This window comes from Cetorhinus maximus, unplaced genomic scaffold, assembly GCF_964194155.1.
Source record: "Cetorhinus maximus unplaced genomic scaffold, sCetMax3.hap1.1 HAP1_SCAFFOLD_167, whole genome shotgun sequence".
NCBI classification, from domain to species: Eukaryota; Metazoa; Chordata; class Chondrichthyes; order Lamniformes; family Cetorhinidae; genus Cetorhinus; species Cetorhinus maximus.
Genome location: NW_027596153.1, coordinates 783,196 through 798,617, shown reverse-complemented (window position 1 = coordinate 798,617; position 15,422 = coordinate 783,196). Strand labels below are relative to the sequence as shown.

Sequence of the window (15,422 nt, the reverse complement as noted above, 5' to 3'; positions counted from 1 at the left end):
CAACAGAGTTTAAGAAAGCCAGCAGGATGGAGGGAGAAAGGGAGGAAACATGACAGAGTGAGCAGGAGAGGGAGAGAGAGCAGCAGAAAACAGGCCAGAGGAAATATGAGAGAGCGAGCACAAAGGAGAGAAAACATTGTGCAAAGGGAGAGTGCGTGAGAGAGTGCAAGAGAACATGAGTGAAAGAGACAGCACAAGGGAGAGAGATCCCAAGAGAAAGAGGGAGTGGGAAATTAGAGAGATCAAGAACCCAGAGAAAAAAGAGACAAAGCAGAGAGACAAAGAGGGAGAGAGAGGAGGATAGAGAGTAACTAAGTGTGCGAATTGAACAGGATGTAAAGTGAGAACAGAGAGCATTGACTGAAAGAGCTATGAGAACTACAATTTTGTTAGGCTGACAATTCCAGGACAGTTATTCAGTCCCAGAAATCAATCTGTGGTTACTATGGTAGCATTTACAACATTGTGAAATGAAAATCTGCATCTTAATAACACTGCATTTCCAACCTTGTGCGGATCTTGGAAAACAGATGATTCATTGTGAAAAGTGCCTGACTCTGACTGTAACATAACTCAGGGCATTTAAAAGAGATTGTTTTCAGCAAAGCACTCAGTATTGCAGAAAGTTATGCACACAACATTACCTTGTGAATAGAGCACTGAACTTCAACAACCTGCACACTAACTGCATGGCTGCCTATTAACATGCAGCTAATACATAACAGGCAGCCTGAGCAACAATCATCTTTGTGTTTCAAACGTGGAGAGGCAAACAGGGAGGAGGTGGCATAGTGGTATTATCACTGGACCAGTATTCCAGAAACCCCAGGGTAATGCTCTGGGGACTTGGGTTCGAATCCCACCGCTGTAGGTGGTGAAATTTGAATTTAATTTAAAAAAAGTCTGGAATTCAAAGTCTGATGATGACCACGAAACCATTGCCAATTGTCATAAAAACCCATCTGGTTCACTAATGTCCTTTAGGGAAGGAAATCTGCTGTCCTTACCTGGTCTGGCCTACAATGACTCCAGACCCATAGCGATGTGGTTGACTCTTAAATGCCCTCTGGACAAGGGCAATTAAGGATGGGCAACAAATGCTGGCCTAGTCAGTGATGCCCACATCCCATAAATGAATATAAAAAATGTGGGTGAGGCAGACCTGTCATAGGGTGTTAGAATACAGGTTGGCAGCTGTATCGCTTCCTCTAGTTAGTTAACTGACTCACCCTGGACAGAGAAAAACGGGGTCAGCAGCTCATTCTCATAGCCCAAGGCTTGGCGAGGAGGGAATCTGACTCATTGGGTTAGAGTCGGAATGGAGACCAAAATGTAAAAATGCAGCACCTTCCATGGCATTCGATTGGAACCAAGCTCAATGCCTTCCATGTCTTTGATTTAACTTTTCATCAAACCTCATTCAACCCTCACTGCTCACTGACTGATACAGACAGCAAAAGCTGCATTTTAAAATTCTCATCCTTGGTTTCAAATTCCTCTGTGACCTTGTTCCCCATTCCCCTCCTCCACCCACCAAAGAATTCCCCCTATCGCTGCAATGTCTTCCAGCCCCACTCCCTCAATTCTGGCCTCTTGTGTAATCCTGATTTTCATTGTTCCACCATTGGCAGCCGCGCCTTCAACTGCCTAAGCTCTGGAATTCCCTCCCTAAACCTCTCTGCCACTGTACCTCTTTCCGGCTTTAAGATGCTCCTTCGAACCTACCTCTTCTGACTATTCATAGCGCCATGGAATCTTTTAGGTCCACCTGAGAGGACAGATGAGGCTGCAGCTTAACATCTTATCTGGAAGACCCTGAAGTGTCAGCCTGGACCTTGTGTTTAAATCTCTAGAGTGGGTCTTGTACCCATAGAGTAGAATCATATTCAGCAAGGAGGCCACCATTTGGCCCATCAAGTCCATACTAGCTCTTTGTAAGAGCAGATTAGCTAGTTCCACTTGCCCGTGCTTTCCCCAGAACTCGGCCATTTTTTCTTTCAGGTCCGTATCCAATGTTCCTTTGAAAGTGGCCCACATTGCCCACTGAACCTCAACAGGAACAGTTTCTCTCTGTCTACTCTGCCCAGACCCCTCATGATTTTGATATCTCTATCAAATCTCCCCTCAACCTTCTCCAAGGAGGACAAGCCCAGCTTCTCTAATCAAGTTCCTTACCCCTGGAACCATTCTCTCAAATCTTTTCTGCATCCTCTCCACTGACTTCCCATCATTCCTAAAGTGTGATGCCCAGAACTGGACACAATACTCCAGTTGAGGCCAAACCAGTGATTCATACAGGTTTAACATAGCTTCATTGTTTTTGTGCCCTATGCCCCTGTTTATAAAATCCAGGATCCCATACTCCTTTTTAACCACAACCTGCTGACACAAAAGGAAGAGTGTGATTGCTCAGCAAAGTTGATAACTTACACAGACTCATGAGGATGTGAACGGGAACTAGTCTGGGTGTCAGCATCTCAGCTGACAGTCAGACTATTTCTTATTCATTCTTGGGATGTGGGCATTGCTGGCTAAGCCAGCACTTATTGCCCACCCCTAATTGCCCTTGAGAAGGTGGTGGTGAGCTGCTTTCCCCAACTGCTGCAGACCCTGTGGTGTAGGTACCAATGGAGGGAGTTCCAGGATTTTGACCCAGCGACAATGAAGAAACGGCGATATATTTCCAAGTCAGGGTGGTGAGTGACTTGGAGGGGATCTCGCAGGCGGTGGTGTTTCCATCTATCTGCTGCCCTTGTCCTTCTAGATGGCAGCGGTCGTGGGTTGGAAGGTGCTGTTGAAGGAGCCCTGATGAGTTGCTGCAGTGCATCTTGTAGATGGTACACACTGCTGCTACTGTACATTGGTGGTGGAGGGAGTGAATATTTGTAGATGTGGTGCCAATCAAGTGGGCTGCTTTATCCTGGTTGGTGTTGAGCTTCTTGAGTGTTGTGAGAGCTGCACTCATCCAGGCAAGTGGAGAGTATTCCATCACATTCCTGACTTGTGCCTTCTAGATTGTGGACAGGGTTTGGGAGTCAGGGGGTGAGCCTCTGACCTGCTCTTGTAGCCACAGTATTTATATGGCTAGCCCAGTTCAGTTTTTGGACAATGGTATCCCACAGGATGTTGATAGTGGGGGATTCAGTGATGGTAATGCCATTGAACGTCTAGGGGCGGTAGTTAGATTCTCTCTCTTGCTGGAGATGGTCATTGCCTGACACTTGTGTGGCGCAAATGTTATACACAAACACACAATCCCCCCCACACGCACAACTCCTCCACACATACAAACCCTTCCCCCACACCCCCACACACACAACCACCCCCAAAACACACAACCACCCCCCACCACACACACACAAACCTCTCCCACACAAAACCCCTCCCCACACACAACCCATGCACACAAATCCCCCCCCACACACACACAAACCCCCCTCCACACACACACACACACAAACCCCCCTCTACACACACACATGCAAACCCCCCCCCACACACACACAAACCCCACTCCACACACACACACACACACACAAACCCCCCTCCACACACACACACACACACAAACCCCCCTCCACACACATGCAAACCCCCCTCCACAGATACGCAAACCCCCCTCCACACACACACACACACACAAACCCCCCTCCACACACACACGCAAACTCCCCTCCACACACACACACGCAAACTCCCCTCCACACACACACACACACACACACACACACGCAAACCCCCCTCCACACACACACACACACGCAAACCCCCCTCCACACAACACACACGCAAACCCCCCTCCACACACACACACGCAAACCCCCCTCCACACACACACACGCAAACCCCCCTCCACACACACAAACCCCCCTCCACACACACACACGCAAACCCCCCTCCACACACACAAACCCCCCTCCACACACACACACGCAAACCCCCCTCCACACACACACACGCAAACCCCCTTCCACACACACCCCTCCACACACACAAATCGCCCCTACACACACACACAACAATCCCTCTCCCCCCCTACACACACACACACAATCCCTCCCCCCCTACACACACACACACAATCCCTCTCCCCCCCCTACACACACACACACCAATCCCTCTCCCCCCCCACACACACACACACAATCCCTCTCCCCCCCCTCCACACACACACACACAATCCCTCTCCCCCCCCCCCCCCACACACACACACACAATCCCCTCTCCCTCCCCTACACACACACACAATCCCTCCTCCACCACACACACACACAATCCCTCTCCCCGCCCCCACACACACAATCCCCTCTCCACCCCCCACACACACAATCCCCTCTCCACCCCCCACACACACAATCCCTCTCCCCCCCCCACACACACACAATCCCTCTCCCCCCCTACACACACACACACAATTCCCTCTCCCCCCTCCACACACACACACAATCCCCTCTCCCCCAACACACCCACACACACAATCCCTCTCCCCCTACACACAATCCCTCTCCCCCCAACACACACACACACAATCCCTCTCCCCCCACACACACACACACAATCCCTCTCCCCCCCACACACAATCCCTCCCCCCTCCACACCAACACACACACACAATCCCTCTCCCCCCTCAACACACACAATCTCTCTCCCCTCCCCACCCCACACACACACACAATCCCTCTCCCCCCCCAACACACACACACAATCCCTCTACCCACCCACACACACACACAATCCCTCTCTCCCCCCCCACACCCAATCCCTCTCCCCCCCACACACACACACAATCCCTCTCCCCCCCACACACACACACACAATCCCTCTCCCCGCTACACACACACAATCCCTCTCCTCCACACACACCCAATCCCTGTCCCCGCCCCACACACCCAATCCCTCTCCCCCCCACACACACACACAATCCCTCTCCCCCCCACACACACACACACAATCCCTCTCCCCGCTACACACACACAATCCCTCTCCTCCACACACACCCAATCCCTGTCCCCGCCCCACACACCCAATCCCTCTCCCCCCCACACACACACCCAATCCCTCTCCCCCCCACACACACACACAATCCCTCTCCCCCCCCCAATCCCTCTCCCCCCTACACACACACAATCCCTCTCCTCCACACACACACAATCCCTGTCCCCGCCCCACACACACAATCCCTCTCCTCCACACACACACAATCCCTCTCCTCCACACACACACAATCCCTCTCCTCCACACACACACAATCCCTCTCCTCCACACACACACAATCCCTCTCCTCCACACACACACAATCCCTCTCCTCCACACACACACAATCCCTCTCCTCCATGCACACACAATCCCCCCACACACTCACTAACTCCCCCTCCCACACACAAACTCCCCGACACACACAAACCCACCTCCCACACTCACAAGCCACTCCCCACACACACAAACCCCCATACATACAACCCACCACACACACTCACACAATCACCATTCATTTGCACAAACCCGACACACACACAAACCCCAGACAGACACACACACACACACCACATACATAGACACACACATGCCCCATACACAGACACACACACAACCCATACACAGACACACATGCACACAAAACACAGACTCACTCACACACTCCACCCCACATAGATACACACACCCCATATACAGACACACACCATTCTGTGAACGGGTAAACCAGCTGGGAACACGCTTTGTGCACATATAAGAGGACAGAAATGAAATGCAAATCAAATCAGAGAAACAACAATCTAACAGGAGGTTAGAGGTGGTTACCAGACAGCTCCTTGCTCTGACTGTACCTGTATCGTTCCTCCTGTAGTGTTTGTAACATGAGGGTATAATCCCTCTGATAGTGAGATTTCAGAGTATCAAACGATTCTTCCAATTGGGCCTGTCTCTCTTTCACTTGGTGCAGTTCCTGAAAGATTCCCTCAAAGCCCGAGTTGGAGAGGTCCAGTGTGTTAGTTTTAGAAGTGGAGGGTTCCAGGGGTGTTCCTGACATGCTGTTGGCACCTGATCCCGATGTGCCACTTGAGCACTCCTCCTCACTGCCGTACCTGGGGCTGAATTGCAGATTTCCACAGATGCCCAGGCCCTTGAGGCATTCCTCAGCCTGAGCTTCATCCAGTGAGTCCTTGAGGTTGGGAATGTTGTCAGCGCTGCCGAATCGGTGGCGGAGAAGCGATGCAAACCCTCGCGGCTTGGAGACCACAGCGCCTGCAGCCGAGTGGGTGGCCTGGGAAAAGCTGGAGAGTCCACCTCGCACGCTGCCCACCACGCCCTCGCTGAAGCCTGTCACCTTGGCACTCACACCCTTCAGGCCCTGCTGCATGTCCCGCAGCACATCCTTGGGCTGGCGAGGGATACCGTTGTACTCAATCTCACGCAGTTTACGATGGTAGTGCTCTAGCTTGCGCTGCAGCTGCAGGATTGTTTGAGCTGACTTCTGATTCTTCTTCTCAAAGACCTGCTTGATACGGGTGCCCTGCTGCCGGTCGGCATTGTTGGCCAGCTTGAGGTACTCTGCCACATTGTCATCCCGGGCAGTCTGCTCCACCTTCAGCTGTTCTGTCAGCTTCAGAACCTTCTGCTGCAGGTGGGCAATGGCAGCTTTCGTCCGCTGAGGGTCCAGGGTAGCATCCAGGCCATCCACGCTGATCCCACCATCCGAGCTTGAGGCAATCACACTTGACGGGGCCAAGCTGTTCACTTCCAGCCGTTCGATCTATGATACAGAACCAAAGGTCAACACATTGTGCACGTGTGGTTCTTTTGGAAAGTAGAATAAATGGTGAGAACTCTACATCAGGACGATTAGGAGAAATGACTGAATCCCCACCTCTCCTCCCACACAATCCCCAGCAGCTTCCCCACTCCAAGCAAAGTTGCTACCAGAGCTATTGCTTGCTACAGTGATGAGGGACAGTCATTTAACCCAAGATTATGTTGATCAACTTACTGACAGGGTTGTGTGGATAACTGGAATTGACCAGAGGCTACAGAGGGTTCGTGAGTGGAAATGTTTAAGCATTTGCATTGAGCTTACAAAATCTGGCAATAAAAAGCTAGGAACTGTATAACTAACCAGGGAGCTATGGTGTTCTCATAAAAACCCAGCTGGTTCACTGATGTCCTCGAAGGAAGGAAACCTGCCATCCTTACCCGTCTGCTCTATATGATATTCCAGTCCACACCAATATGGTTCATTCTGAACTGCCCTCTGAAGGGGCCTGGCAAGACACTCATTCATATCAAACTATCGAAGATCACTCGCCACCTCCTCGGGGCAGCTAGGGATGGACAATAAATGATGGTCATATCCCAAGAATTAATTTTAAATCATAAAAATATACAGCCCTAAAACGTAGCCCCTGAATCCAAGCACAAGCCATCCAGTCTCATAGACACATTGAAAATAGGAGCAGGAGTAGGCCATTCAGCCCTTTGAGCCTGCTCCGCCATTCATTATGATCATGGCTGATCATCCAACTCAATAGCCTGCTCCCGCTTTCTCCCCATATCCTTTGATCCCTTTCGCCCCAAGAGCTATCTCTAACTCCTTCTTGAAAACATACAATGTTTTGGTCTCAACTACTTTCTGTGGTAATGAATTCCACAGGCCCACCACTCCCTGGGTGAAGAAATTTCTCCTCATCTCAGTCCTAATTGGTCTACCCCATATCCTCAGACTGTGACCCCTGGTTCTGGACTCCCCCACCATCGGGAACATCCTTCCTGCATCTACCCTGTCTAGTCCTGTTAGAATTTTATAGGTTTCTAGGAGATACCCCCTCATTCTTCTGAACTCCAGCGAATATAATCCTAACCGATTCAATCTCTCCTCATATGTCAGTCCCACCATCACAGGAATCAGTCGGGTAAACCTTCGCTGCACTCCCTCTATAGCAAATACATCCTTCCTCAGATAAGGAGACCAAAACTGCACACAATATTCCAGGTGTGGTCTCACCAAGGCCCTGTACAATTGTAGCAAGACATCCCTGTTCCTGTACTCGAATCCTCTGGCTATGAAGGCCAACATACCATTTGCCTTCTTTACCGACTGCTGCACCTGCACGCTTACCTTCAGCGACTGGTGTACGAGGACACCCAGGTCTCGTTGCATATTCCCCTCTCTCAATTTATAGCCATTCAGATAATAATCTGCCTTCCTGTTTTTGCTTCCAAAATGGATAACCTCACATTTATCCACATTATACTGCATCTGCCATGCATTTGCCCACTCACTCAGCTTGTCCAAATCACACTGAAGCATCTCTGCATCCTCCTCACAGCTCACTCTCCCACCCAGCTTTGTGCCATCTGCAAATTTGGAGATATTACATTTAATTCCCTCATCTAAATCATTAATATATATTGTGAATAACCTGCCATTCGGAAAAAGACCCGTTTATTCCTACTCTTTGTTTCCTGTCTGCCAAACAGTTTTCTATCCATCTCAATATACTACCCCCAATCCCATGCGCTTTAATTTTACACGCCAATCTCTTATGTGGGACTTTGCCGAAAGCCTTCTGAAAGTCCAAATAAACCACATCCACTGGCTCCCCCTCATCAACTCTACTGGTTACATCCTCGAAAAATTCCAGTAGATTTGTCAAGCATGATTTCCCTTTCGTAAATCCATGCTGACTCTGTCTGATTCTGCCACTGTTTTCCATGTGCTCAGCTATTAAATCTTTTATAATGGACTCTAGACTCATTGCAGCTATTCACCCATAAAACATTTCATGTGGACTCAACACTAACCACTAGCTCAGAAACAGCTGAACTGCAACAAGTGAGTAACTCACCTCCTGACTCCCCAAAGCCTGTCCACCATCTACAAGGCACAAGTCAGGAATGTGATGGAATACTCTCCACTTGCCTGGATGAGTGCAGCTCCAACAACACTCAAGAAGCTCAACACCATCCAGGACAAAGCAGCCCATTTGATTGGCACCACATCCACAAACATTCACTCCCTCCACCACCAATGCACAGTAGCAGCAGTGTGTATGATCTACAAGATGCACTGCAGCAACTCACCAAGGTTCCTTCCAAACCCACAACCACTATCATCTAGAAGGACGAGGGCAGCAGACACATGGGAACACCACCACCTGGAAGTTCTCCTCCAAGTCACTCACCATCTTGACTTGGAAATATATCGCCGTTCCTTCACTGTCACTGGGTCAAAATCCTGGAACTCTCTTCCTAACAGCACTGTGGGTGTACCTACACCACATGGACTGCAGTGGTTCAAGAAGGCAGCTCACCGCCACCTTCTCAAGGACAATTAGGGATGGGCAATAAATCTGGTCTAGCCAGCGACACCCATATCCCGTGAATGAATAAATAAATATCAGAGGCAACAGGAACAGTACTAAGTTAAATATGATCCCTACAGCCACACCCTCCCCCTCAACCAGCTCCCTGCTTGGTGTCCATCTCTGGTTCCTGTCACTGTGTATATGGGAGTAAATATGCACACAGTTTACCCACTCCTTGCTCCTCTGTGTATATGGGTGTGTTTCTGTTCCAGCTCTCAGGTTACATACATTAAAGATCTGAAAGGAGTGGGACTTTCCATGGAAGAAAAACTTCCTGTGTGTCTCTCCCAGACTGGTTTCGATAAGTTCAATTACCGCCAGTATCTGAAGCACTGAGACAACAGTTAATGGACACTAGAAACTAAATGATTACAACACACAAATCAGATAGCGATAATAGCCACAGAGCAAATAGTTTCACTCAGGGCTGACTCAGTTAGAACAGGGAGCAGCTCAGTTTTAATAGTGACAAGGAAGTGTGTCAGCAAAACTAAATTAAACTGCTTCGAATCTAACCTACAGAATGTGAAACGGTGGATTGGGTCCATCAGGATTTGAGAATTAATGTTCCAGGGGATATGGAGTCTTGCAGATCTGTTGAAGCCTCTATCACTCATTCCATAGATAAAGCCGGAATGCTGAGTGCAGCAGCGGAGTCCAGCCACCATGCCCCAGTACCCTGAGGGTTAGGGGGTGAAGACAGGAAAATCCTATTGATCACTGTCTGTCACCCCTGAGCTCAGGAGACAGGGGAAGACAGCCAGGGTACCTGCTTCTGAGCACAGCTCACAGTCTCCTGATGTGAGGACAGAGAACAGATATGGGAGAACAGATTTTTCAACATCCTGGGTCACAATGGCAATAAACTCAATTGGTTGGCCGGGGGTGGGGTGGGGGGGGGGTGGTGGTGGTGGTAAGGAAGGTAAGATATTGTGTGCTTCCAACACAGAGCCTCAGAGGTTAAACAAACAACATCAAACTCACCCATAAGTAAGCAGGCTTCCTGCAGCCGCCCTGCTTCAGTCTCACCTTGCAACCCTTGTGCTGCAGTTGTTTCTTCCAGCGCATTGCTACCTATGCATGGCCTCTTACTCTCAGTGAAACAAAACACTAAACCGCACTGTCCATTCACCACAACTACATAAACTACAACACTTCCACAATGATACTGAGCCACAGAGACACCTGAAACCATAAACACTCACAAAACCCACCCTGCATCAGCCTGCAATTGAATGATATCACCCAGAAGCTGAATGATATCACCCAGATAGTGAGAAAGTAAACAATGTCACCTCAGGCTGAGTACGCAAAGCTGAGAAAAGGCTGCACTGCCTACAGATGGGAAAGGTACCAGACCGGGACCGGGACAGGCAGCAGACTGGGACCGGGACCGGGACAGGCAGCAGACCGGGACCGGGACCCAGGCAGCAGACCGGGACCGGGACCCAGGCAGCAGACCGGGACCGGGGGACAGGCAGCAGACCGGGACCGGGGAACAGGCAGCAGACTGGGACCGGGACCGGGACAGGCAGCAGACCGGGACCGGGACAGGCAGCAGACCGGGACAGGCAGCAGACCGGGACCGGGACCCAGGCAGCAGACCGGGACCGGGACACAGGCAGCAGACCGGGACCGGGGGACAGGCAGCAGACCGGGACCGGGGAACAGGCAGCAGACCGGGACCGGGACACAGGCAGCAGACCGGGACCGGGACAGGCAGCAGACCGGGACCGGGGAAGAGGCAGCAGACCGGGACCGGGGAACAGGCAGCAGACCGGGACCGGGACAGGCAGCAGACCGGGACCGGGGAACAGGCAGCAGACCGGGACCGGGGAACAGGCAGCAGACCGGGACCGGGGAACAGGCAGCAGACCGGGACCGGGACAGGCAGCAGACCGGGACCGGCAGCAGACCGAGACCGGAGCAGAGAGCAGAGCAAGACCGGAGCAGACAGCAGACAGCAGACCGAGACCGGGACAGACAGCAAACTGATATCAGTACTGACCCTAATGACAAAAGATACAATTTGTTGGTCCAGATAAAATACAAATATTTAATTATGCAATGATTTCAGATTGCTGTTTAACCTCAAATTTAGCTAATAACTTCCTTCTAGCAGCAACAGCATTAACAGACCATCTACGATTACTGTGCTAGTCTCCAGCAGACACACCAGACTCTGGGATCACTGTAGCAGTGTTCCAGCAGATACCAGACACTGGGATCACTGTAGCAGTGTTCCAGCAGATACCAGACTCTGCGATCACTGTGGCAGTGTTCCAGCAGATACCAGACTCTGGGATCACTGTACCAGTGTTCCAGCAGATACCAGGCTCTGCGATCACTGTGGCAGTGTTCCAGCAGATACCAGACTCTGCGATCACTGTGGCAGTGTTCCAGTAGATACCAGACTCTGGGATCACTGTACCAGTGTTCCAGCAGATACCTGACTCTGCGATCACTGTGGCAGTGTTCCAGCAGATATCAGACTCTGGGATCTCTGTGGCAGTGTTCCAGCAGATACCAGACTCTGCCATCACTGTGGCAGTGTTCCGGCAGATACCAGACTCTGCGATCACTGTGGCAGTGTTCCAGCAGATGCCAGACTCTGCGATCACTGTGGCAGTGTTCCGGCTGATACCAGACTCTGCGATCACTGAACCAGTGTTCCAGAAGATATCAGACTCTGGGATCACTGTGGCAGTGTTCCAGCAGATACCAGACTCTGTGATCACTGTGGCAGTGTTCCAGCAGATACCAGACTCTGTGATCACTGTGGCAGTGTTCCAGCAGATACCAGACACTGGGATCACTGTGGCAGTGTTCCGGCAGATACCAGACTCTGCGATCACTGTGGCAGTGTTCCCGCAGATGCCAGACTCTGCGATCACTGTGGCAGTGTTCCGGCTGATACCAGACTCTGCGATCACTGTGGCAGTGTTCCAGCAGATGCCAGACTCTGCGATCACTGTGGCAGTGTTCCAGCAGATGCCAGACTCTGCGATCACTGTGGCAGTGTTCCGGCTGATACCAGACTCTGCGATCACTGTGGCAGTGTTCCAGCAGATACCAGACTCTGCGATCACTGTGGCAGTGTTCCAGCAGGTACCAGACTCTGCGATCACTGTGGCAGTGTTCCAGCAGATACCAGACTCTGCGATTATTGTGGCAGTGTTCCAGCAGATACAAGACTCTGGGATCTCTGTAGCAGTGTTCCAGCAGATACCAAACTCTGCGATCACTGTGGCAGTGTTCCAGCAGATACCAGGCTCTGCGATCACTGTGGCAGTGTTCCAGCAGATACCAGACACTGGGATCACTGTGGCAGTGTTCCAGCAGATACCAGACTCTGCGATCAATGTGGCAGTGTTCCAGCAGATACCAGACTCTGCGATCACTGTAGCAGTGTTCTGGCTGATACCAGACTCTGCGATCACTGTGGCAGTGTTCCAGCAGATACCAGACTCTCCGATCACTGTGGCAGTGTTCCAGCAGATACCAGACTCAGGGATCATTGTGCCAGTGTTCCAGCAGATATCAGACTCTGGGATCTCTGTGGCAGTGTTCCAGCAGATACCAAACTCTGGGATCTCTGTGGCAGTATTCCGGCAGATACCAGACTCTGCGATTATTGTGGCAGTGTTCCAGCAGATACAAGACTCTGGGATCATTGTGGCAGTGTTCCAGCAGATACCAGACTCTGCGATCACTGTGGCAGTGTTCCAGCAGATACCAGACTCTGCGATCACTGTGGCAGTGTTCCAGCAGATATCAGACTCTGGGATCTCTGTGGCAGTATTCCGGCAGATACCAGACTCTGGGATCATTGTGGCAGTATTACGGCAGATACCAGACTCTGGGATCTCTGTGGCAGTGTTCCAGCAGATACCAGACTCTGGGATCATTGTGCCAGTGTTCTGGCACATACCAGACTCTGCGATCACTGTGGCAGTGTTCCGGCAGATACCAGACTCTGCGATCACTGTGCCAGTGTTCCAGCAGACATCAGACTCTTGGATCTCTGTGTCGGTGCTCCAGCAGATACCAGACTCTGCGATCACTGTGGCAGTGTTCCAGTAGATACCAGACAATGGGATCATTGTACCAGTGTTCCGGCAGATACCAGACTCTGCGATCACTGTGGCAGTGTTCCGGCTGATACCAGACTCTGCGATCACTGTGGCAGTGTTCCAGCAGATACCAGACTCTGCGATCACTGTGGCAGTGTTCTGGCTGATACCAGACTCTGCGATCACTGTGGCAGTGTTCCAGCAGATACCAGACTCTCCGATCACTGTGGCAGTGTTCCAGCAGATACCAGACTCTGGGATCATTGTGCCAGTGTTCCAGCAGATATCAGACTCTGGGATCTCTGTGGCAGTGTTCCTGCAGATACCAAACTCTGGGATCTCTGTGGCAGTATTCCGGCAGATACCAGACTCTGCGATCACTGTGGCAGTGTTCCAGCAGATATCAGACTCTGGGATCTCTGTGGCAGTGTTCCAGCAGATACCAGACTCTGGGATCATTGTGCCAGTGTTCTGGCAGATACCAGACTCTGCGATCACTGTGGCAGTGTTCCAGCAGATACCAGACTCTGGGATCTCTGTGGCAGTATTCCGGCAGAGACAAGACTCTGCGATCACTGTGGCAGTGTTCCAGCAGATACCAGACTCTGGGATCTCTGTGGCAGTGTTCCAGCAGATAGAAGACTCTGGGATCATTGTGCCAGTGTTCTGGCAGATACCAGACTCTGCGATCACTGTGGCAGTGTTCCAGCAGATATCAGACTCTAGGATCTCTGTGGCAGTGTTCCAGCAGATACCAGACTCTGGGATCATTGTGCCAGTGTTCCGGCAGATACCAGACTCTGGGATCTCTGTGGCAGTGTACCAGCAGATACCAGACTCTGCGATCACTGTGGCAGTGTTACGGCAGATACCAGACTCTGCGATCACTGTGCCAGTGTTCCAGCAGACATCAGACTCTGTGATTATTGTGGCAGTGTTCCAGCAGATACAAGACTCTGGGATCATTGTGGCAGTGTTCCAGCAGATACCAGACTCTGCGATCACTGTGGCAGTGTTCCAGCAGATACCAGACTCTGCGATCACTGTGGCATTGTTCCAGCAGATACCAGACTCTGCGATCACTGTGGCAGTGTTCCAGCAGATATCAGACTCTGGGATCTCTGTGGCAGTGTTCCAGCAGATATCAGACTCTGGGATCATTGTGCCAGTGTTCCAGCAGATATCAGACTCTGGGATCTCTGTGGCAGTGTTCCAGCAGATACCAGACTCTGGAATCATTGTGCCAGTGTTCCAGCAGATACCAAACTCTGGGATCTCTGTGCCAGTGTTTCAGCAGACGCTGCTATGTGCAAACTGTACCCAATAGTCTTGTTTTGTAAACATTGGATCTTCACTCTTTGCCTGTACAAAGCTAGGGTTACTTTCCACCTGCCCTTGCTCTTGCTGGGAGAAGCATGCCCTCCCTCAAAGGGCAACTCTCAACTTGCAACACTCACACTACTAGCCGACAGGTTTAGTCACACTGGGATCGGGAGAAAGAAACCTGCAGTTTGCTTTTTAACTCTGAGAAACTGAATGGGAACAAGCCTAGCTTGGCTGGTCATGAAAGTATGTCAGCTACTCGCGCTTTCAACCATCCTGCGAAAGATGATTGAATAAGCCAAGGCAGATAAACAACAGCCACTCACCAGCAATTCCTGAAATCAAAACTCAGTTATTCGAAGCTATAGCGAGAGGTATATCATTATGTTGAGTTAGTACCAATAAAAAACAATTAAACACGTGCCAGTTAAGGACGTGCAAATGAGAAAGGCCCATTATAGTTATGCAAGTCAAAAGCAACAGCACTGATTCACAGAAGCATTATTCAAATGAAATTTGACAGTAAACTGCAAAAGGAGATATTAGGGCAAAAGACTACAAACTTGGTTATAGAGGTATGTTTTAAGGAGCTGCTCAATAGAAGAGAAAGGTAGAGAGGCTCAGGGAGGGAATTCCAGGGCATAGGGCCTAGGCTTTTCTACTCCAT

The 15,422-nt window shown here is 50.7% G+C and overlaps 1 protein-coding gene across 1 annotated transcript in view; it reads right to left on the bottom strand.

Moving 5' to 3' along the window:
• The window catches only part of LOC144672960 (transmembrane and coiled-coil domains protein 1-like), a gene marked incomplete at its 3' end in the record, with an annotated part of 81,296 nt that overhangs the window by 15,501 nt on the left and 50,373 nt on the right, over positions 1-15,422 (bottom strand). Inside the window, exon 3 of the mRNA XM_078534964.1 lies at positions 5,826-6,751. Within this exon, the coding sequence (XP_078391090.1) occupies positions 5,826-6,751 (926 nt within the window). The remainder of the gene's footprint in view (positions 1-5,825; positions 6,752-15,422) is intronic.